Raw genomic sequence first — 24,554 nt, 5'->3', positions numbered from 1 at the left:
TGTTCCTTCGAGGCTCTAAGACCATGACACGTCTTAAAGAGCCCACACGTCTTACTTAGGGTTCGATTGCTGTGATAAACACCATCACCTCCCTAGCCCCTTCCACCATGTTTTGGGAGACAAGGTCTCTCAATGACGCTGGAGCGGGTGGAGTGGTCACACGGGCTGGCCATCAAGCCCCAGCGCTCCCCATCTCCTGAGTGCTGGGATTACAGGAGCACCACCACACCCAGCTCTTAATGCGCTCTCCCTCACGCCTTGGCAAGCACTTTAACAATGGGCCATCTCCCCAGCCGTAAAATGGAGATGTGGTATCTTGTTCCTACTAGCTGTCATACCTTTTAAAGTACATATTTAGATGTAGCAACATATGTCTGTAATCTCATTGTTGTGTAATCCCAGCACTCTAGTCCCAGGAGGAGGTGGGAAGATCGGCAGGTCAAGGCCATCTGTGGCTACATGGTAAATGTGAGGTCAACCTGGGCTGTGTGAATCCCTGTCTCCAATAAAGGAAGAAACAAGCAGGGTGCGAGAGGTAGCTCAGTAGTTAAGAGCACTTGTTGCTCTTGCAGAAGACAGAGTTGGGTTCCCAGCACCCTGTCAAGTAACTCACAACGGCCACAGGGGATCCAATGTCCTCCACAGACACTCGCACATAAGTGTACATAAAACACACAGATACACAAAAATTAAACAAGACGGAACAATAAATTCATCTCACCTTAGTTAACAGGAAAGAGAATATTTAGGGTAAGAAAGAATTTTGTATGAAAAAATTAGGCTGTACCCTAAAGTAAAGATTATCCCCAAATCAGAACGAAGAGTAAAGACAAAGACCGTATGTGGGCAGCTGTATAAAAACAGTTTATGCTTGTGATCAAGTTAACTCTAATTAGATTATTTCCAGCTGAAGAGATGACTCAACAGGCACTAGATCCTCTTGCAGAGACTGGGTTCGATTCCCAGCACCCACATAGTGGTTTATAACTCCAGTCCCAAGAAATCTGACATCCTATTCTGGCCTTCTCAGACACCAGGTTCATACATGCAAAAAAAAACACCCATATACCTGACAGTAATTAAAAAAATTAAAGGTTGTTGAAACTATTTCCTAAGGTTAAAGTGTAATACACTGACGGAAAACTAAAGTTCATCCTGCATGTTTAAATAAACAGATCTTAGGAGCGAGAGAGATGGCTCAGAGGACCTGGTTTCAATTCCCAGCATTCCCATGGTGGCTCACTGCCTAGAATTCTAGTACCAGGGATCCTGTGCTCTCTTCTGGCCTCCTCAGGCACTGAAGTCACATGGTACATAGACACACGCAAGCAAAACACCATGCACATAAGATAAAAATAAATGTTTTTTTTTTTAAAGAAACAGATTTTCTTTTTTTTTTTTTAAGATTTATTTATGTATGAGAACACTGTAGCTGTCTTCAGACACACCAGAAGAGGGTGCTAGATCCCATTACAGATGGTTGTGAGCCACCATGTGGTTGCTGGGAATTGAACTCAGGACCTCGGAGACAGATTTTCTTAAACTATTGCTCTACCCAGTAACAGTTACACAAAATTGGCTACAGGATGATACTGTACTTTAAAAGATGCTCGGGAGATGGCTCAGTGGTTAAGAGCATCGACTGCTCTTCCTGAGGTCCTGAGTTCAAATCCCAGCAACCACATGGTGGCTCACAACCATCTGTAATGGGATCTGATGCCCTCTTCTGGTGTGTCTGAAGGCAGCTACTGTGTACTCATATAAATAAAATAAAATCTTAAAAAAAATAAATTTTAAAAGATGCTTGTGTTTTCTGATGGGGGGAGGGAGCATTCCCAATTACTAGGGAATTTATTCTTAGCACACAGTCAATATTTACTTAACTCTTTGTCCTGAAACCTTTAAAATAAACATTTTAGGGTCAGAAGACAGTGCAGTCAGCAAGCACAAAGCCTGATGACCCGAATTTGATCCCAGGAACCCACATGGTTGAAAAAGAGAACTGACTCCCACAGGCTGTCTGCTGACCTCTACATGCACCATGGCCCATGCACACCCACACACAGATAAACAAGGTAATGCTAAAATCTGGTTAAGTTTGACCAACTATTGTTTTAGGTTGGTATAGACTATTTAAGAGAATATATGCATATATATGAACACATACGCAAAAATTGAGGTAGGTAGGTTCAAAATACACAAGGTAATCTACAGGTATTCTTGCTTCTACAATTCACATTAATCCGGGCTCTGACGTATAGCATGGGCAATGCACCTCTGCATCTGTATTCAGTAATTCAGAAAGAAAGTAATCAGACGAATTTCAGACAGAGGATAATCTTCATCAGGCTGGCCATTCAAGTCAGCTCTGGATCTTGTGTTCCAACGTGTTTGTTTCTATTTGGGGCCCATCTGCCCAAGAACTCCTAAGTGCCCGGTGTGCCTCCATTTCTCCTCTGATAGGAGGAAAGAAACCATTGTGAATCAGGAAAATTCTGCCAGACTGCAGGAACAGCAACACGCTGGTGGAACGGAACCGAAGCAGAGGGGAGGTCTCCGTGGGTGGAGAACAGCCGCAGAGATGAGGAAGACTCCAGATCTTCTGACAGAAGTTAAAAGTAAGAACAGCTCACTGGACAATGGTGGCACACATGCCTTTGATCCCAGCACGCAGGAGGCAGAGGCAGGCAGATTCCTGAGTTCAAGGCCAGCCTGAGCTACAAAGTGAGTTCCAGAACAACAGCCACAGCTACACAGAGAAACCCTGCCTCGAGAACACACACACGAACACACACACACACACACACACACACACACACACACACAGAGAGAGAGAGAGACAGAGAGAGAGACAGAGAGAGACAGAGAGAGACAGAGAGAGAGAGAGAGAGAGAGAGAGAGAGAGAATAAGCTTAAGACAAAGGCTAGTAAAGTTCTACTTAGAAAAAAATCTGCATTTACTGTGTTAACAATAAGTGCTTCCCTCTTGTATATCCTTGGGCATCAGGCAGACAATCTGTGGTCATTGTTTGTTTGTCTAATTAATTTATTTATACACAAGTGCTCTGTCTGCATGTAAACCTGCATGTCAGAAGAGGACACAGATCCCATTATATATGTTCATGAGCCACCATGTGGTTGCTGGGAATTGAACTCAGGACCCCTGAAAGAGCAGCCAGTACTCTTTTTTTTTTTTTTTTTGGAGTTCAAAAATTTTTATTAGGGTTGTAATAAAAGCAAAGGGAAATTGGGGGGCTGGAGAGATGACTCAGCAGTTAGGGGCTCTTGCAGAAGACCTAACTCTGGTCCCAGCACCAGGATCTGACTTCCTCTTTTTTTTTTTTTCTGGTTCTTTTTTGCCTTTTTTTTTAAAATTTTTTTTTTATTTATTTAATACTTAATAATAATTCTTTGGTTTCCGGGCAAACATCCCCCTCCCCCAGCAGCCAGTACTCTTAACCACTGAGCCATCTCTCTAGCCCCTGTGGTTGCTGTTGATGCCTCCAGAACTTCTCAAAAGTCTAAAACTACGCTTTGATTCTTCTGGGGACGGGGAGTAATGCAGTTAATATATATGGACCTAACGCCCTGCCAAGGCAGAGTCTAAATTTTACTTCAAATGTAAAAATTGAAGCCAGGTATTATTTATATAGCTCATGCCTATAATCATGAGGTGGAAGTGTCACAAGGATTGCTGTGAGTTCAAGCTGGGCCTCAAAAACAAAACAAAACAAAAAATCAAAAGTAAACACGAGCCAGGCTTGGTGCCACACACCTATAATCCCAGGAGGGATTCAGGAGGTGAAAGTCTAGAAGCCAACTAACTCTGCCTTCTTTGCTTATTTAATATCCATATGGACCCCAGTGTGCAAAGCTTCTAACATGCAAAGCTTAGGGTGCATGTTACCAAGCAGGTGTCTTCCAAACCGGAAGTTAGAGGTGCTGGCTCAGGCTCCCGTCTGCGTCCTCTTAATTGTTCAGTCATCCTCAGGCGAAGATAAGTAGCCCTGCCCAAACACTTGACACTCCTGGAAGGAAGTGGCATTCTGATAATGCCACTTGCACATTAGTCACCTGGGAAGCACGTCTGTAAACAGGAGCAAAGCGTAACAGGTATTCTCCTTGCTTTTGGTTTCATTTTTTAATTTTTACTTTTGTTTGTAGTTTGAGACAGAGTCTTGGTATATAGCCCAGGCTGGCCTTGAACTTTAGATTCTCCAGCCTATACCTTCCTAGTGTTGCGAGTGCTGGGTTACAATATGCCCCACCATACCCAGCTATGCAATGAGTAATTATTTATGTCATTTAATATTTCATAATTTGAAATAAGCAAGCTCGTAATGAATCATAGGGCCAGGCATGGTGACACGTGCTTGTAATTCTAAAACATGACAGTAGAGGCAGGAGGATCAGAAGTTTGAAGACAGCCCCACTACACAGTGAGTTCGAAGTCCACCTGAGAGACGGGAGACACTGTCGTAAAACAAAAGCCTTTTATACTTATGCATTTACTTTGTGCATGGGTGTGTATGGAGGTCAGAGGACAACTTTGTGGAGTTGCTTTTCTCCTTTCCTTCCAACTCTACATGGATTCGAGGGATTACACTCAGGTTACCTGGCTTGTGGAGCCATACTGATAGTCCTGGAGTAAAAAAAAAAATAATGAGGGCCTTAATCCAATCTCTCAGGAGACAGAGGCAGGCAGATCTCTGAATTTGTGGCCAGCCTGGTTTACAGAGTGAGTTCTAGGACATCCAGGGCTACATAGAGAAACCCTGTCTCAAGCACACACACACACACACACACACACACACACACACACACACACTGTAATAATAATAATGTTAAGATCTTAATTAAACAATGACTTTAAGACTCCTCTTAGAGACATATCTTGGCTGGCCCAAGGCTCTACTTCTTACCCTGTTCTGTGTTACAATGGTCCCAAAGTGATCAAAATTAAGCCCAGTTAAAATTCTGTCCCAATGGGTAGAGACATACACGTTACCATCACTCAGGAGGATCACAGCAAATCCAAAGCCAGCGTGGTCAGCACTGTGAGTTCCAGACTAATCACGCCCACAAAGCAAGGTCTGCCGCAAAAACCAAACCAAACCGAGCCAAATTCTATCCAAAGGGTTATAACTCTGTGCCAAAGATTTTACAGTCTTAAATGGAGCTGCTATCTGGTTTCTCTTTATATCTCAAGGTGTCCCCCATGTCCATAGAAATTACAAAAATTAAAATGAGAACCCACTAGTCCCCTTTCACAACCGGAAGAAGTGGCCCACATGTACTCAACAACCAAAGCTTGGAAGCTGCAGGAAAGACAGAAGGATCGCTTTTAAAAGCCAATATTCAGTGCTTGGCCTCTATGGTCAGTCAACATCCAGAGGATGAGGGGATCCCTCTAAAAGTAGTCTGCAACCCCAGTAAGTCACCAGCCCTCTTGGTCAGGGATGTTGTAGCTACTTGAGGTTGGCCTTTAACCAGGACGCATTCTACAGTGAGAGTCACTGGAAAGGGAATGTCCCCCATGTTTCCAAGGAAAGCCATGTGGCCATGCGACTCTGAATACATCCTAGCAGAGCAGCAAAAGACAAAGATTAAAGGAGCCAAAGAGCTTCTCACAACCCAGAGGAGCCTCAACCAACCTTAACATTAGAGAGGAAAAGGGCATTGTGGGTCACCTTCTCAGTCTGAGGCACAGGAAGGCACAATCAAAGAATGTAAAACTTAGCAACATTTTAAATCAGTGAGAGAGACAATCTAATGGGGACTGATTGAGGCCATGTGTCAAGCCTGAGATCACAACCCACGGTTGTCCAATTAAATCAAGCTGTATTGTGGGGTGCATCCAGGCCTGGCCAGCCAGCTGTCTCACCCTAAGTCACAAATGAGACAGCAGCCCCTGCTGGCCTCTTAAAGTCCCTTTTATAGGAGGGAGAAGGTGTTCAGAGGAGAGAGTGTTGGCTGTTATCCATTGTCAGGAAGATACAATGTGGGGTTGGGGATTTAGCTCAGTGGTAGAGCAGTTGCCTAGCAAGCGCAAGGCCCTGGGCTCGGTCCCCAGCTCCGAAAAAAAAAAAAAAAGAAAAAAAAAAGATACAATGTAAAGGAAGGAAGGAGGGTAGCGCTATGCATCATGGGAATGGGTTGCCAGTAGTTTACACCAGATCTAAGAAACAAGAACTTATTAATTTCAAATAGAAACCTTAACTTCCCAGGACTTAACACAAGACAACAGGCACTTACTCTTAAGTGTCTTAACTGCGAGCAGAACCCTTAACCTGCGAGGTACATTTTTCCTGTTTAGGTCTCCCATTAACTTACAGTGGATGTTGTTCCTGTTTTGTTCTCACTCATGGAAGCTCACGTCTTTTAATCCCAGGACTGGGGAGGCAGAGGCAGACAGATCTTCAAGTTGCAGGCCAGACAGACTGGGTTACAGAGAGGGTTCCTAGCCAACCAGGGCTATAAAACGAAATAAGACAAAATGGGCTCAGAGTGATGTCAGCTGTTTATTATAGGATCCGCTCAAAAAGGACACCAGTGGTCACAGTGGTCAGTGAGAAAAGCTGGCTGATCTAAGCAGGATCTGGTCACCCCTTTTTCTTCCGGAGCTGGGGACCAAACCTAGGGCCTTGCGCTTGCTAGGCAAGCGCTCTACCACTGAGCTAAATTCCCAATCCCATCACCCCTCTTTCTGTTTTCTAACTCCTTCACTACCTAAGCTTGGCTGTCCTGGAACTTGCCCTGTAGACTAACCTTGAATTCGAGATCTGTACCGATCTGTCTCCTGACTGCTGGGATTAAAGGCATGTACCACCACACCTGGATTTAAGCTTTCCTTCACCTGGAACTTGCTCTGTACCAGGCTGGTCTTAACTTAAGAGATCTGCTTGCTTCTGACTACTGGGATTAAAGGTGTGTGCCACAATGCCTGGGCCTAAGCTTTTCTCTTCTCTTCTTTTTTTTTTTTTTTTTTCTCGGAGCTGGGGACCGAACCCAGGGCCTTGTGCTTGCTAGGCAAGCGCTCTACCACTGAGCTAAATCCCCAACCCCAGGGCCTAAGCTTTTCACGGCCACTGTTCCTCAAGATCTAGATCAAAAGTGTGTGCCATCCATTTCTGGACTGTACTTCATTCCAGATTAAAAGTCCAAATGAGAACAAGAACCAAGTAATAATAACACCTAATATGCTCTAACTATTCCCTGGTCAATAGCAAATGCATAAACAATAAGCTTAGCTAGGTGGGATCCTGCCCCATAGTCACCAATCCCCTAATCTGTTTATCTCCTGGACTCCATTGCACTCCTGCAGCCTTCTATTTTGTATTTTTCCTATTTTTTTTCCTTGTTACACACTCTCTGTGAGGGTAAACCATAGCACAGTCTAAACTGTGTTGTTTTGAGATCTCCCTTCTCAAAGCAATTAATTTGACTCTCTTCACGTTAGCCTCAGGCGGACTCTTAGGACAAGGGCAAAAAGCAGCCATTCTTCACCAAAATACCACAAGAACAGTCTCTTGACCACAAACTAAAGTTCTTCTTCTCTGAAACCTCTTGGGCCAGGTCTGTACAGTTCAATTCATACTTAGGAACAACGTCTTCCATATTCCTACTAGGACAGCACATTAAGCCCCACTTAAAGCATACCACTGCTGTTCAAATCCAAAGTCCCAAAATCCACATTCTTCCAAATGAAAACATGGTCAGGCCTATCACAGCCATACCCCAGTCCCTGATACCAACTTCTGTCTTAGTTAGGGTTTCTATTGCTGTAAAGAGACACCGCAACCAAGGCAATTCTTATGAAAAACATTTAATAGGGGCTAGCTTACAGGTTCAGAGGTTCAGTTCATTATCATCATGGCAGAAAGCATGGCGGCCTCCAAGCAAGCATGGTACTGGAGGAGCTGAGAGTTTTACATCTTGTTCCAAAGGGAAACCAGGAGAATGACTCTTCCAAACTGGGTGGAGCTTCAAAGCCCACCCCTATAGTGACACACTTCCTCCAACAAGGCCACACCTCCTAACAGTACACTCCCCATGGGCCATGTGTATTCAAACTACCACACTAGCCTTCAGGGCTAAGTCATTTCTCTCCAGCCCACTTTGTTCTTTTAAGGTACTATTTCATATACCCAAGGGCCTCTTGGTCAGCAGTGAAAACTGCCCTGCTCCTCTGTCTTGGCTCCTACCTTAGGCTGGTCCTCTAATGGCTATCATTTTGTTAGTAACTCATCTTCAGTCCTTGTCTCTATAAACATTTTAGCCAGGTTTGTGTTGCTAGGTTACAAGTATCCCACCTAAAGTTAACATTCAAGTGCTGGGTCCAGGCAATTGCAACAGAGAGACAAAAGGCCAAGGCCTGGTACTGGGCCTCAGAAAAGAGGAGAGGTGAGGCAGGGAAATGCAAGTGGCCTACAGGCAAGAAAATGAAAACAAGACCAGGAAGCTACGGGCAAACTGGTTAAGACTAGTCACTTCTCACAAGTTGCTCATTCTGACCAAGGTCAGTACTGTCCTTGTCAGTTTTGTTTCTGTTTACTTGAGAGAGAGAGTCTTACTATGTAGTCCAAGCTGGCCTTGAACTCTCAATCATCCTGCCTTGCCCTCTGGAGTGCCTTGACTTCAAGTGCATGCAACCATGCAAGCCTCCAGGGGCTTCATCATATGGTTATAGTAAAGCATCTTAAGAGCCTTGTCAGCAGGTGCTGTACTGGGGCCAAGCAAGTGCTGAGTCAGGAACAGAGTCTGGGTTTCTGTCCTTTCCTAGAGAACACATACATTCAAATCCGTTTCCTCTGGATGAAATGTAGCCCCTTGCTCCTGGCTGCTCCCTGTAGGGGAGCCTGCTGCCCACTTCTCTCACCCCAGTGCTCTGCAGACTTCTGATGTGTTTTCTGTAAGAGACTCACTTTCCCTTCACTGCAGGATGAATCAGTGTCTGATTCCTATCCTACTTGTGACAAAGGACCCACGTAGCTGACGATGATGCCAAAGAGCTGCACAGTGAAGCCACTGCTACCACACACTAAGCGAGGGCTCCTCTCAAGGGCTGTGGACATAATTCAGTGTGTGGAATACTGAAGAGTCTTCCCCACACACACCCTAACCCTGTGCCCACGGTCACAAAGACCCACTTGGTGTGTACGCCACCCAATCAGATGGAGGCCTCCATGTCTCCCTGTGGCGCTCCTACCTTGTCCTTCAAGTCCTACTGAGTCCACTCCCATTGCTTCGAATCAAGACCATTTTGCTTGGTGCTGTCTGGCCTTCTGGCCTCTAGTCTGTCTTCCCCCACCTTATATTTAAGGCCACCAAATCTAAATAATGTTTGAACTTACCTAGTTACATGGCTTAAACCTTTCACAGGCTCCTGATGCTTTTCAGAATGCAAGAGAGCTAAGTGAACTCTCTAGGTCCTGGCCCATCCAGAGCCTTACCTGCTGCCTTCCCTGACCCTTTGCTGCAGTGCAGGAGGAGGTGAAGCTGTCCCCACCACATCTCCATAACTTTACTGAGATCCTTCCCTCTGCCTCCCTCAACCTTGCCGATCTCCTCCCCCAGGCTCTCATTCCCTCTCTCAGCAAACTTAGCCAGGCATCACTCACTCACACGAGGAAGCCCACCCTGACCTCCCCTCTGCTTCCCAGTCCCACACACCCACAAGTGCTTCTCGTGGGCGATGACCTGTTTACCCAAGTGAGGTCAAGGGTCATATACCTTGGTGTCACCACTGCCTGGCACTGTACCAGGCATGTTAAATGAGTAAGTGCATGGACGCTAAGCTCTGAGAAAAGTAAAAGGACAGAAACTGGAAGGTTAGTTCAAACCTCGGTCTCATCAGAGTCATTGGTTCCCAGCAGCTCCTCATCCTCTTCTCTCCCCAAGCTCCCGGGAGGTCTGGGCTGGTGTTTGAAAGATACACTGGGGTCCTCGATGTTTATCGTGGTAGCATCTGGGTTTGCTGCTAGCAGTGTGGCTCCATCACCGAATTCTGAAATGAAGCAAAGCATAAAGGCCTGGAACCCCTCCCCCACTGGTGCTGGATGCTTTTCACCAAAAGCTCTGGTGCTGGAGATGCAGCTGGGGGAGGGGGGGGCGCATGTAGAGCACACGCCCAGCAGGCCTAAGGACCTGGCTCCCGGTCCTCAGCCCCGCCGTGAACCTTATCTATGACACGCAGCAAGAGGCTTTGGAAACAATCTCAGCACCAGGGAGGCTAAAGCAGGAGGGTTTGACTCAAGATCCACCTGGGCACAAGGCACAGCGAGGAGGGGAACCAGGGGGATCATCTGAATTGTCTTTAGTAGGGTTCCCAATCCATTGGAAAATCTCTGATTCAGGCAAGTCCTCATTACCACAGACACCACGGGGACCAAAAAGCAAAGTGGAAATAACGGAATAAGAATCACAGAAAGAGTAGGGCTAGGAACATCCTGGTGTGCTTCTTTTCTTTGAGCAGTGAGATTCATGCCGGTGATGACCACTCCCTCACAAAACAAACACCTCCCTCAGCTGAGAGGGTACCAGGTCCTGTTCTTGGGTGTGCTCACGTCTAACAAACAATTCTAGAACCTGCTTTGTCTACTGGTGACAGCATAGAAACAATGACTTCTATGCTGTAGGAGTTTTTGAAGTACACAAGAGGTGACAGTGTAGACAAAGCTTTCAGTGGAGGGGCTATGGGGAAGAACACGCTATGACATATACATATGAAGACGCCATGGTGAACCAATTACTTTCTGAATTGCTACCTGAAAAATAAGTAAATAAATGAGCAGAGAGAGAACAAAAGAAAGGAAAGTAAGGGTATGGGGCTCCAGTCTTAAGATGGCCACTAATCAGTGTGGCCAGTAAGTCACCTGTGTGTGTGTGTGTGAGTGTGTGTGTGTGTGTGTGTGTGTGTTTATGCACGTGCCTGTGCATGTGTATGTGTAAAGTGTGTAATCATCTGCACGTGTATGCTTGCATATGTACAAAGAGAGGCTAAGATTGACATCAGGCATCTTCCTCCATCACTCTCCACGTTATTTACTGAGGCAGACACTCTTATCCACTGAGTCATCTCCCCAGCCCTAGGTCAGAGTCTTCCAGAGGTCCTGAGTTCAATTCCCAGCACTCACATGGTGGCTCACAACCATCTATAATGGGATCGGATGCCCTTTTCTGGTGTGTCTGAAGACAGTGACAGTGTACTCATATAAGTAAAACAAATAAATCTTTAAAAAAAAAAAAGAAAAAGAAAACAGGAGGCAACTGCTAATTCTGAGTTTATGTGCCTGTTGCCCATTGGAAGAGTTCTGTGAGAAAAATAAGCAAACTAGAAAAACCTGGGAGTGTCCAACAGCCTCTTACCAGGATGTTGTTAATAGAATCCTTTGAGGTCTGTGTCAGTAATGAAATCCACTGCTGTGGCAGAGGAGGCTGCGATCACAAGATAAAGGTGGGGACCCTCCTGCCATACCTTCAAACTGCAAGTCATCCACAGCTGCCATTCAGCCAGAGGCTCTTCTCCCAGGGCTGAGGAAGAAAATGTCCGGGGATCTAAAACAAAGGAATAAATCAGCTTAGGAAAATGGGACAATCTGCAAAAAGAATTCATAGTAAAAGAATGTTTAGAGCCAGCTGTGGTGGTAGCTTGTGCCTTTAACCCCAACACTGTGGAGGCCGAGGCAGGCAGATCTCTATGAGTTTAAGGCTAGCCTGCGGGGTTGGGGATTTAGCTCAGCGGTAGAGCGCTTGCCTAGCGAGCGCAAGGCCCTGGGTTCGGTCCCCAGCTCCGAAAAAGAGAAAAAAAAAAAAAGCTAGCCTGCTCTACACAGTAAGACCCTGTCTCAGAAATTAAAAATGATTCCTACATTTCTTTATCTTTTGTGGCTATGGGAGTCAGTTCTTTCCTTCCACCATGAGGGACACAGAATGGGACTCTGACCATGCTTGGGGACAGCCACCTTTCCCTGCTGAGCAATCTCCCCTGTACAATGCCTGCCTACTCTTTCAGTGGGGACTGATTGTTAATGTAACTATCACAGGTCATACAACTTGCTACTCAATGTAGCTCAGGAAGAGAGAGCATGTGTCGAGCTGAGCAGTCTCACTGAGTTAACTTAACGAGGAGGAGTGAGCCGGAGAATAAGGAAACTGACCTGGGGATAGAGTGTGTGACGAGTGAGAACTAAACACAGGAAAGTCCAGAAGCACTCAGGCCTCTCTCTGAGTGAGTGTCCAGCCCAGCCTGTGATCAGGACATCAGAATCCACCCAATGCAGGGAAGAACCATCCAGAGCAACACTGGACAGACTGATGGAACAGAAGGCTGGTGTCGTAGCACATTTGAATGCTTGCCTAGCATGCACAAAGTCCTGGGTTCAATACTCAGGGCCTGCAAATGCTGGTGCATGCCTGCAATTCCAGCACCGAGGAGATGGAGGCAGGAGACTGAGGAAGTTTTAGGTTATCCCAGGCTACCTGGTGAGCTCAAGACCATATGAGTTAGAAGAGGGCCCTTATCAACAAAAAGAGGCTGGCTGCAGGGGACACTCTCTGGCGCCTGAATCTTTAGGGGCCAGGTGCAGCCTCGAGATGCAAGAAAATGGAAGGAGAGCCTAGGATTTGGGAGAGGTGATGGGGAAAGCATCCCAGTGCAGCCGGTTTAAGGTCCTAGACCCTGGAGTCAGACAGACCTGGGTTTGAGTCCCGATTCTGTTACTTCTCTGATGTGTGTGCGCTCCTCCAGGACTCCTCATCTGTAAAATGGGTTCATTGTGGTGTCTAGACCATTCTAAAAGGTAGTGCATATAAGGCTCTTAGTGAAGAACCAGGCAATTAGTAGCGCTTGACTGTTTGGGACCCTGCACTCAGGGACCCGGGGAAACGCAGACAGGGTTTAGAGGGGGAAATGGTCGAGCAGCAGAGGCCCGGGCGGGTAGGAGATTCCCCAACTGGCCCAGAAGCCCTGATGCCCTCACCTCGCAGGGAGAGGGTCCAGCTGTCCAGGAATGATTGGGGCCTGTGATGATCTCTGCACTGGTAGCTGGTCAGCCTGGTCCCGGAAGCCGGAGATCCGGGGGAGGGCGTTGGATTTCTCCACCTCCTCCGGGCAGAGCACCGCCCCCTCTCTTAAAGCAAAAGCGGTCACCCAGCGAGGACTCCTTAGGCAACGGTGTCACCCTAGCAGCGGAGGATCTCTGAGCTGCGTCCCGCCCTTCTCGGTGGTCTTAAAGAGACATGCGAAGTAGGGCGAATTCTCAGGAGTTCGGGAGTGTTTTACTCTTTGTTTATTCGTTTTTCCTATGCAAATAGAAAAATGAAAAAGGATTGAGAAGAGGAAAAAAAAATACGTCACCAATTCCTGTTTTCTCTGGCCATGAAAACTTAACCAACTGGGAAGACTCCATAGCAGATAGCTTGTGAACCAAAGGAGTCCTCCTGTCACTGTTTATCTGGTGTTGGCCCCTCAGCTGTACCACCTAGGTGTCTGACAGTCACCTTGAAAACAGCAGGACTCGAGCAACAGTGGAGTAGTATGGAGAGCTACCTGTGGCCTGCTTTCTGCCTGGGCCTGGTTTATGAGTTCCTCCAAGCTTGGGAAACTGCCTCCTCCTACCCATAGAGGACTCTACCTGCTCCCCAGACTCCTGTTGCTCTATTAACCCCCTGGGTTTCCCCCAGCTTTGGCACTGCTTGCCTGGATTCTGTTTGCTCAGCTTTACCAGCCTGTGAACACTTTGAGAACAAAAAAGACCAGGAATGATTCTAGTCTCTGGGTGGCCAGGGTCAACCAAGGTGGTATCGTACAATTACTGTTCACAGTACTCTAACATGGACTGAAAGGGTCCATAGACAGTTCTTGCTGTCTGGGAGCAGTGTAAACAGCAGACAGCTGATTCACAGTTCATACAGAGAGACCAGTGTCTTTAGCCTATCCCACAGCAGACTTCCCATTTGATGTCTAAAATACTCCGATTATTTGTCGGCGCCAGCACCAACCTGGTACCGAGAATCGGGCGAAAGCCTACGGGATGAAAGAAACACACACACACACACACAGGTTATCGTGTCAAGCCAGGAGAGGAAGAGAGGAAGAGAGGAAGAGAGAGAGAGAGAGAGAGAGAGAGAGAGAGAGAGAGAGAGAGAGAGAGAGGAAGAGCGGAAGGAAGAGCGAGAGTGAGGAAGAAGAGTGAGAGTCTCCTGTAGCTTTATTCACTTATATACCCAAGTCTCCAGGTAGAAAATAACTGGGAAGCACAGTGGGAAACCCTGGCTCGTGACTACCTGGCTCATGACTTCGGTAACAAAAGACCAACTAGGAGGCCTGAATTAATTAGGGAGAAATCCCAGAAGACCAGCCTAAATCTCAAGGATAAAGGCTGAGGAAGTAAAAGGCAGAAGTAAATTGACCACCACCCAGGTGTGGTCCAGGTGTGTCAGTTCCACATGCGTCAGCCAGGCTCAGCAGAGGTCATGCAGTGGAGATATCGGGTGTTTACTACTTGGTCTTTTCTTCCTGTGCCGTAAATACATGGGAGAGGCCTCTGTCCAACAATCCCATGACTTTTACTGTGGCCATGCAGTTACAAAGCGGCCAGGCCCAAATCCAATATGGCACTACAATTATTTATCATGGTTGATAATGTTTTTCCTTTCTTTTTTTTTTAAAGATTTATTTATTTATTCATTTATTTTATGTATGTGAGTACACTGCCGCTGTCTTCAGACACACCAGAAAAGGGTACCAGATCCCATTACAGATGGTTGTGACCCACCACGTGATTGCTGGGAATTGAACTCAGGATCTCTGGAAGAGCAGTCAGTCCTCTTAACCGCTGAGCCATCTCTCCAGCCAGATAATGTTTTTCTAACTGGCAAGCAGTCAGGTGGAATCACACGCTAGCCATTTTAACTCCTGTGAAGGGACTTTGCAGGACCTCTGACTCTCAGAACAATACTGCAAACTTGAAAGGGCCACCCTTGTTGTATAAAGGAAACCGGGCTTAGAGTACGTGCTGAGCACTTTTGGTGACTGTCAGGAATAAGCATCGGCTTATGAATCCAGTCATGCAAGCATGCCCAGCGCCGCCTTTGTCTCACACTCACCTGTTGCTAACCTCATCCCCGCTGATCTTATTCCAGCTACAGCAGACAGACCCTGAGCAAAGGTCACCCCAAACCCATGCTACGGGCTCCTCCTCTTCTGCACCAAGCCTTGTTTCTTCATCCACAGGTCATGGGACTCTACTAAAACCACCTAGGACCCAGGCTGGTGCATCCCAGATGTGCAGAAGGGAGAGCAGTTAATGCCTCGTGGGCAAATCCTTGACCAATGGAGTCAACAGTTGGTGAACCCAGGCATCTTTTCATGTCTACAGGTGCACACTGATGCTTTCAAATACCCTGAAGGACTGAGCAGCCAAATCCCCTTGATGACGTATACCCAAGATGGCTACCTCTCTTCCCTGACTTACACTACCCCCTCCTCGCCTAGTCCTGGGACTCACACTGCATTATCCACATGAGAGCCCACTGAGGCACGTAGGCACCAAGCATGGACGCAGTCAGGTGTGTATTGGGGGCAGGTAAGTGCATGTGGGTACAAGTGTTCACAAGTAGGTCAAACCTTTCTCTACCAGCTGCTTGTATAGCACCTCCTGACTATTGCAGTTTGTCTTCTATTTCTAATACATAGCATGGCCAAAGCAACCTGGAAGGGAAAGAGTTGACCTGGCTTATATGTCCCAGTCATAGCCCATTAGTGAGGAAAGTCAGGGCAGAACTGTGCAGGAATGCTGCTTACTGGCTTGTTTCACATGGTTTGCTCAGCTTGCTCTCTCAGACCACCCAGTACCACCTGCCCAGGGATGGCTCAACCCACAGTGGGTTAGGCCCCACCAAATCTATTATCAATCAAGAAATGCCCCATTCAAGCTATACCCTAGAAGAAGCAAGAAACTAATCGTCTTGGCAACAAAACAAAGAGAATGAAAGCACACAAACATAACCTCACATCCAAATATGAATATAACAGGAAGCAATAATCACTATTCCTTAATATCTCTCAACATCAATGGCCTCAACTCCCCAATAAAAAGACATAGATTAACAAACTGGATACGCAATGAGGACCCTGCATTCTGCTGCCTACAGGAAACACACCTCAGAGACAAAGACAGACACTACCTCAGAGTGAAAGGCTGGAAAACAACTTTCCAAGCAAATGGTCAGAAGAAGCAAGCTGGAGTAGCCATTCTAATATCAAATAAAATCAATTTTCAATTAAAAGTCATCAAAAAAGATAAGGAAGGACACTTCATATTCATCAAAGGAAAAATCCACCAAGATGAACTCTCAATCCTCATCTTCGATTGGTTTATATACAAGTGTGCAATTTCTAGGCTTGAAAGTAAAATGATGCTATCTGGTGCTGGATAGAGGAGCCTTATTTTTTATTATGGCAGCTTGCTATTTTTGTAACATGGTGATTTGGTTGAACACAATAAAGTACAGTAGTAACTGAAAAAAAAAAAAAGAAAGAAATGCCCCATTGACTTGCCTACGGGCAGTCTGACGGGGCAAATGCTCACTTAAGGTTCTCTCCTCCCCGATGACTATAGCTTGTGTCAAGTTGACAAAAATACCAACCAGCACAGGTACTATGAACACTAGTCAGTAGGGAAGAAACTCTGGGGTCAGTACTAGCTTGAATTCTCCATGTCCTATGACCCTATGTGTGGTAGCTCCATCAGAGGGTCTTATCGTCTGTCCTGGTCCATAACCATGAGCAACGACCGTGACTTGTTTTGTCCTGGGGGTCCCGTAGGGACCCCAACTAGAATAATTGAAAGATCCCTACCCCACATCTGGCACCAGTCCAGAATTGGACATCAGGCATCTTTTATCCTTTCTTACCTTATTCTTTAAGAAGGGCCTTCTCACTAGAGACTAGAGAACTAGAAACTCATTATTTTGGCGAGGCTGGCTAGGAAGCCCCTGGGGAGCCTAACTCCACCCCACCCCAATGCTGAGATTACAGGAGCACATGACCCCCCATGCCCTTTCTATATATGCTGGAGATTCACACTCCAATCTCCAGGCTTGCAGAGCAAGAGCTCTGACCCACCAAGCCATCTCCTCAGCCCTAGTACAGGCATTTGGAACCAGCCCACCCATGTGACAGAAAGCAGCAATAGCCCCATAGCTGGTGATAAGGTGGATGGGGCATGGGGAGGAGGGGCAGGCTGGCAGCATCACGATTCTTCAAGAGTCTAACTATGGCTGACTGAGAAGAGACGGACATTGAAAATAGGTGCTGAAGCCTTGGAAGAATAGGAGGTCCATGCTGACAATCATTAAGAAATCAAGAAATCGACTGGCTTTTTAGCTCTTGAAACAGGGTCTCACTCTGTAGACCAGACTGGCCTTGCATTCATAAAGAGCCCCCTGCATCTTCCCCACAAAGTGCTGGGATTAAAGTGTGTGATACCACGCTTAGCATGCAGACTAGCTTTTCTTTTTTTAAAAAAAATATTTATTTGTTTGTTTGTTTATTTATTTAGTATACATTATACAGCTTTCTGCCTGCCTGTATGTCTGCAGGCCAGAAAAGGGCACAGATGGTTGTGAGACACCATGTGGTTGCTGGGAATTGAACTCAGGACCTCTGGAAGAATAGACAGTGCTCTTAACCACTGAACCATCTCTCCTGCCCCAGACTAGCTTTTCTTTGTTTTTTTTTAATCTTTTATTCCATTTATTTCTTTACTTACATTTCAAATGTTATTCCCTTTCTTGGTTTCTTGTCCATAACAGACTAGCCTTTCTTAACTTCACTGGAAGCCCTGAGAAAAAAGGATCGGAGAAGCTGTCATCTTAAGGCACACTGTGGACACTGCAGAATCTCTGTAGAAGCTTTGAAGGAGACTTGTTCTAGGGTTTTTGTTTTTGTTTTTGTTTAAGTAAAGCTACCTGAAAATCAGTTTATTGTTAGGAGAGTCAATTGTCAAAGAGTCCTCAATGCACAGTCTCTTAGTCACCTCCACCTCAGTTCTAGCATGGACAGAAGTGAAAACCTGAGAATTGGATGTAGGCATTTGGGTAGAAAAGCCATACACAACTGACTGTCCCCTACTCCCATACTCCCTTGGGTCTCCCATAGAGGCAGAAGCAATATTTTTCCTGTTTCCCAAGAAAAGAATCTCCTCCTGCTTACAGATGCTATAACAGCACCAGGTAACTTTTTGTAGCAGCAAATACCCAAGAAAAGCAATCAAAGAGGAGAAGGTTTGTGTAAGCTCATGGCTCCAAGGGGTCAGTGTTGTAGGATATCTGATCACACTGTGAACCCCAAGATTGTGAACTGCAAAAAACCTCCTCTTGTGGTGTGGCTCAGCCTTAGCACACACCTTTAACCCAAGAGCTTTCTGTAAACAGGATTAAATAAAGTCAACCATCAGTCAAGAAGCAGGGTAAGCAGCCAGTTGGCAGGGGGTGAACATAGGAAGGTGCAGGGAAAAGAAAGGAGAGTCTTTGAGCTGAAGACGAAAGGTAGAAGTTTTAAGGTTGCCCCCCTAGGCAAAAGTTTAGAGCAGAAGAAAGAAACTGGTCGGGCCCTGGAATTGCAATTACACCAGCAGGTTCGGCAACTCTCTCCCAGGAACTAACAGACCATAAAGTTAGATTAAAATCTTAAAGAACAATCTTGAGAAACAGGAAGCTTCTCCCAGGAACTGGCTGACCATAAAGTTAAACAATCTTGAGAAACAGGAAGCTCCTCCTTGTGATTTTTCACTGGTATTCTCGACATTTTCCAATGATGCCCTCCCTACCCCCTTGGATTGTGGTTTCTTCCTTTAAATACCTCTTCTCCCAGCTACTTGGGGTTGAACTCTTCTACCCCTGCATGGGATATGAGCCTCAACCCCAGTGCACTGGTTCCTTTCAATAAACCTCGTATCATTACAGCAAGGACGGTCTTACATGAGTTCTTGGGGGGTCGCATCATCCCGAGAGTTGAGTGAGGGTCTCCCTGCTCTGGGGGTATTTCAAAGGGTATTTAAGACATCGTGGAGAAGGGGCTTTTTTCCTCTGGGATGTCAGTGAAGTAGGAAAGTCATCTGGGTGCTTTCTCTGCCTCTCTGAGCTAGCAGGCTTTCACCCCAGCATCTGGCTCCTGAGTCTTTATCAGTAAAATTTAACAGCTGGGGTTTTTGTTTTTGAATAACAGTTCAGCCTAAGGGGATCCGAATCCATTCTTTTGAGTTTAAGACAAAGCAAAATATCACCGTGGCAGGAGCAGGTGGCCCCTCACCTCCTGGCATTTAAGAAGTAGAATGGGACAGACAGAAAGAAGCAAGATGTTTTTGAGAGGTGTACCTCCAGTGCTCTCCTTCCTCCATTCTCTCCTATCTCCCAATAATGCCTTTGGATTATGATCCATCCTTGGATGAATGAGCTGATAAAGCCAGAGTCCTCATGATCTAGTCCTGTCCACAAAGCCCCATGAGCTAGCAACCCAACCTTTAGCCCGTGAGTATTGTAAGACCCCGAAGTGGCCTTACCTCAGGAGCATCATCCACAGAGCACAGATTGACAAAGTGACTGCTGCAATAGCATGAGAATATAAGGTTTTTAATCCACGTACGTGGGGTTGCTCATCCATGCAGGGAGAGGCAACCCCGAACCCAAAAAGCACACAACTTTTGTTTGTTACAGAGGGCAGACTTCAGCAACAGGGTTAGCTGGCCTCATTGGTGGTACACAGAACAAAGGATCTGGTCAGGTATTGGCTGGCCTGCACAAGGGGCTGTTCTGGGCTCAGTTGGTCACTTTCCTCATCCAGCCCTACACCTGGCCTTGGAGAATCACTGGGAAAGGGTTAAGTTGGCACATCCCTTGGGGGGGGGGGTGAGTAAACTGGGTGATCAGGCAGGGTCAGGATGACATCTTGTGGTTGTTCTTGGGATTCACCACAGAGAGGAGTAGGGAGTCTATCCGAGAACAGTTGTTTTTGTTTTGTCTTAACTTTAGTTCGGTCAGAATAGCCTGGTCTTCTGACTCAATATCTTGATCACCAAAACTTTGTCATAACATTAGGCAACCTAACGTCAGACGTATTTCTCAAAACCTTGTTTTTATAACTTTGTTTCCCATAACTATGAAAATATGAAACCTTATGTCCTCATGAGCCTCTGGGGGATTTCAGTCAAAGCCTGACAAACAGTAATTTGTTCATCATTGTTTCAGACTAAGGGACCAAGACAATTGGAAAGAACTAATGACGGGGACATCTGGCCTTGGATCCACGTGGAACTCAGTCACAGAAGGAGCCAGCCTAGCAGACTTGTGTAATAACTTGAAGGCACAGCTGAGGCACATTTGAAGAAATCGATGTGATAGCAACCCTGTCCTCCATCATGAAGGTCCCAGCATTAAGCCAATGGCATATCCATTACAATGGGCTTTGTTGTAAATATGTGGTGTTCATATATTTATACATATGTAAATTCACATATTTAAACATATATAAGCCACAGGGTAGTGCTTTTTTATCATTTTCAGCAAAGTAGCCCATGCATGGGATCATGTCCTTCCCCAGGTTGAAGTTCCTCTCTGTAGGAAGTCCTGGTTCCCAGGGAGAGGTCAGGGGAGAAAGGGATCAATTTTGCTCCCTAACTAGTTCCATTAGATTGGAGGCTGCAACTATCTCTTGACATTTTTGGTTCCTCTCTCTAGTGCTCCAGTGCAGTAGAGGAAGGCTGTGTGGTCAGGATAATCAGCCATGGATGCTTTAAAAAGTTGGGAGAAGGTGTGGTGGCCTACATCTGTAACTTGCTATTCAGGAAGCTGAGGCCAGAGGATTGCTGTGAGTTCAAGGGCATCCTGAGCTACAGAGACAGAGACAAAAGGGAGTTGCCTGGACACCTCCTGGGACTTCAACACCTATCAATGAAGATAAGCAGATAAGCAGGCAATTAAGCAACTACATTCTAGCAAGGACACTTAAGGGCTGAGTCACTCAGGAAGAGCATTCTAAGTTATTCCAAAATGCTGGTTAAGGCTGAGGGAGACTGGGAAGAGGCCATGGAGGGAGGAAAAGGAAGAGAACCGTTTGCAGCATCAGAGAGCGCAGCATTCTAATGGCTCCTTTACAACACCGCCTTGTGGACTGAGCTGTCCTCTTCAGTGAACAGACCCCTGAGAGATTCTGCCTGTTGCTCACCTCTCTTAGGAGGCAGGGACCATGTCCTAATGTAATACCTCAGTGAGACAGAGTGGAGTTGCAAGAGCACAACCTCTCTGCAGATGCCATCCGATCCCTCTCTAGGGAAACATCTTATTGCCTCCAGCTCTCACCTTCCAGACACCTCTGCTATGACTTGTGTGGTCTGTAACAAGGTCCTCACATGGGCCACCTGACAGGACTCTGCCTCAGGGCTCTTCCACAGGGACCTCTCATGGCCTTACATATGTCCAAAACGTGATGGAGTTAACGGTATAAGGACAAACAAGATCTCACTATATAGCCCAGGCTAGCCTCAATGTTGTAATCCTCCAGATCCAGTCTCCAAAGCCTTGGGATTGCAGGAGTGTACGCCAGTCTCTCTGGGAGACTTTTGGCTAAAGGAGATGAGTTCCACTGGCGAACTCTCTCTCACTTTCTCTCAGACAGATGACCCCAAGACAGATGTCAACAGATGTGACATTTTCTCTTGACTCTGGGCCTTTGACTTAGCTTTCCTTGCCTTTTCTAGCTAGCCCTGAAAGACCCCCTCCCAGAAAGGGAATTGTACAAGCCCAAGGCCCTCAACTATAGAAGTAAAAAATAAGTTTTTAGATACACAGACTCAAAACTAAAATAAGCCTGGGAAAGTTCAGATGTGTCCAAGCTTTGTGGGACAAGCTGACCCATCATCTAGACGAAACAGACCATAAAAGAAAACAAAATACAGAAACCAGCCTAAATTATTGATATTGCTTTATGGGCCACCTAACAAGAGATAAGCCCCTAGCCCCTGACATTCCGGACGCCCCAACCTTGCTGTGTGACAACCTCATTTGAATAGCCAATTGGGTGTAACCATACATCTGCGCCTCACTTGAATCCACCAACCATGCATCTGCTTCTGTAAGCCTGCTTCTGCTCCCCAATACCCTATAAAAACCTGCCCCTGGTTCTGTTAGGCGCGCCAGTCTTCCGAATTGACTGGGACGCCCACAGATACCTGTGTATCCTGATCAATAAAAATCCTCTTACAGATTGCAGCCTGTGGACTCGGACTGGTCATTGGGCTCGAGGATCTCCCTCCTGAGGGAAGATTCTCTCTGAGAGTCTTACATTATGGGGGCTCGTCCGGGATCGGAGATCCTCTGCCTAGAGACCACCGACCACCCACCGGGAGGTAAGCTGGCCAGTGTTTGTCTTGTCCTGTCTTGTCTTGCTTTGTGACTTGTTCTGTAAATGCTTAGTTACTTGGCTTGGGTCTAGACCGTTTGTATTTGGGTGGGCCAGAGAAGGAGCTGACGAGCTCGGACTTCTCTCCCGCAGCCCTGGAAGACGTTCCAAGGGTGTTTGGAGCCTGGTTTTTCGGGGCTCAGCCTGTATCGGAAGGATACGTGGTTTTGGGTTGGAGGAGAGAGGAGAGAGCCGGATCCACTGAAGGATCCGAACCCTCGTCGCCTCTGTCTGAATTTTTGGTTTCAGTTTGACACCGAAGCCGCACGGTGCGTCTGTCTGTCTGACTGTTGGAATTGTTTGTCTTCTTTGTGTCCTAATTTTCTTTAAACATCTGTGGAAATTGGTTATAGGATTCTTTGTCTTGGTCTTGTTTGTCTGGGTTGTTTTCTGTGGTATTGTCCAGTGTCTTTATGACTTTTGTTTCGTTTTTGGACTTTGGATAGATGACTGTGTTTAAAATCTTGGACTGACGACTGTGTTTGAAATCATGAAACTGTTTGCTTTGTTTGTCAAGGAGTTTTACTTGGTCCTCTTGGTGCTTAACTTAGAAATAATTTGCTTGAGAAAAATTGTTTTCTGCCGGGGAGTTTTATCTTTCTCTCTTAAGCCTCCTCCCCAAGGAGAGATGCTTCTCCCTTTGCTCCCCTTGTCCAGTCTAGCTGCTTTTAACAGTTGTGTATGAAGAACTCCAGGTTAGTGAGTGACCCTGTCTGAAGCAGGTATTAACAAGAGCCTGAAAGCTTTACCTTAGATCCTGAAAAAAAATTCTCCCTGTTGCTTAAACATTCACAGCTTCTAAGGAAGGGACAGCACAGAGTAGAAAAATATAGGGGCTGAGGGTGACAAGCATGCAGGCCTGCTAGCAAGCTGCAGGCTGCGCGTGGGCAGTGGCGCAGCTCAGGCCAAGTCAGCGTAAGAGGAGTTTCAAGGTGATGAGGCCAGCTGGGGTTGACGCTTTGACAACAAAAAGGTAATATAGAGTTAGTGGTTGTTTTATGAGACTTTTGGCCCTGAAAAAAAAATAATTCCAGTTGCTGCCTTCAGTGGCCAGATCTTCAACACTTGCTCACAGAAGGAGAGCGTTCATTAAGAGAAGTTCTTTAAGGAAGCCTGCCTTATCTGCTGGCCCTATTCCAAGAGAGGAGTTGATCTCCAGCATTAAATAACCTTCCCTGTTAGTCATCATTGACATGGAGAATACCTTTGATCCTATCCCCACAGCAGCCAGTTCCTGCCCCTGTGGTCAAAATGCCCCAGGTTGGGGGGCAGAGAAGCCCCTAAAATAGTTTCAAAAAGAATCTACAACAAACTGTGAAGAACTTTGTTTTGCCAGTCAAAATTTAGAATTCAGGCTTTGGCTATGGCCAAGGTCAGGATTAATGTTTTCTTTTCCATGGGCCTTTAGCCCACTGAGACAGTTTGGTAAAGGGCTGCTACTGAGGTCCTGAAAGTCCCAGGTGAACTGGTTACAATTCTTTTGTCAGCCACTTGGCATCTAGCACCCAGGTCCTAACCATCTCTCCATCCTTTTGTTATTAGTTCTTACTGGAAGCCTAGTGTCCTTCAGAGGCTGGGTCTCTTGAGAGGCAGAGCCACTGAGCTGGCACTGAAGGGAGGTACTTCTTAAGTAAAATCTAAGTCCAGAGAGACAGTCGGTAACAGATCAGCTGCCTCTCTGCTTGCCTTTCTGTTTCACAGACACAAAGCTTGTGCTTATTTTTACAACGGCCTTTTTGTCCCAAGAAAGCCTCCTGGTTTAGCTGTGTGACTAAATGCTGTTTGTCCTCTTCAGTGGACCTCTATTCTCTAGATTCTCTTCTTGTTTTCTCACCATCCCACTTGAGATGCTTGTTAGTAACTGTTACAGGTCTTCTTTACCACTGAGGAAAGACAGAATCCTACTAGAGGCCAGAAAGATAAATCCAGACATGGATGGAAGACCCTCACTCCTGACTGTTGACTTGAATACGCCTGAAGGTAGGGAGTACTCTGGGTCTGCCGCCAGACTCCAAGGGTGGGTCTCCGAGGGGCTAGAAAATGCCCCACCAATCTGGCTAAGATAAAGAAAAGATATAAAGAAAAAGTTACAGAA

General features: G+C 46.2%; 1 protein-coding gene and 1 long non-coding RNA gene across 6 annotated transcripts in view; one reads left to right on the top strand and one right to left on the bottom strand.

Annotated features, from left to right (window-relative positions):
- Positions 1-13,122, bottom strand: part of Yipf1 (Yip1 domain family, member 1) — a 35,309-nt gene extending 22,187 nt beyond the window's left edge. For 4 of the 5 annotated variants that reach the window (XR_010066357.1, XR_005504395.2, XM_006238505.5 and 1 more), the window contains exons 1-3: positions 12,981-13,122; positions 11,477-11,556; positions 9,843-10,006 (exon numbers count right to left, since the gene is read on the bottom strand). Coding sequence is in view for 3 of the 5 variants with exons in the window: in XM_006238505.5 (XP_006238567.1) it covers positions 9,843-10,006; positions 11,477-11,507 (195 nt within the window). In the remaining 2 variants the exon portion in view is untranslated. 5 annotated transcript variants of the gene reach the window in all.
- Positions 13,123-13,202: 80 nt separating this feature from the next.
- LOC134486960 (uncharacterized) lies at positions 13,203-24,123 on the top strand. Its single transcript, XR_010066566.1, has 2 exons — positions 13,203-15,570; positions 20,251-24,123. It is a non-coding gene; the product is annotated as an uncharacterized LOC134486960 (long non-coding RNA).
- Positions 24,124-24,554: the final 431 nt, after the last annotated feature.

The sequence above is a fragment of the Rattus norvegicus genome, chromosome 5, assembly GCF_036323735.1.
Source record: "Rattus norvegicus strain BN/NHsdMcwi chromosome 5, GRCr8, whole genome shotgun sequence".
Taxonomy (NCBI): Eukaryota; Metazoa; Chordata; class Mammalia; order Rodentia; family Muridae; genus Rattus; species Rattus norvegicus.
The sequence above is the reverse complement of the archived record's forward strand: the minus strand, read 5'-3'. Positions and strand labels throughout refer to the sequence as shown.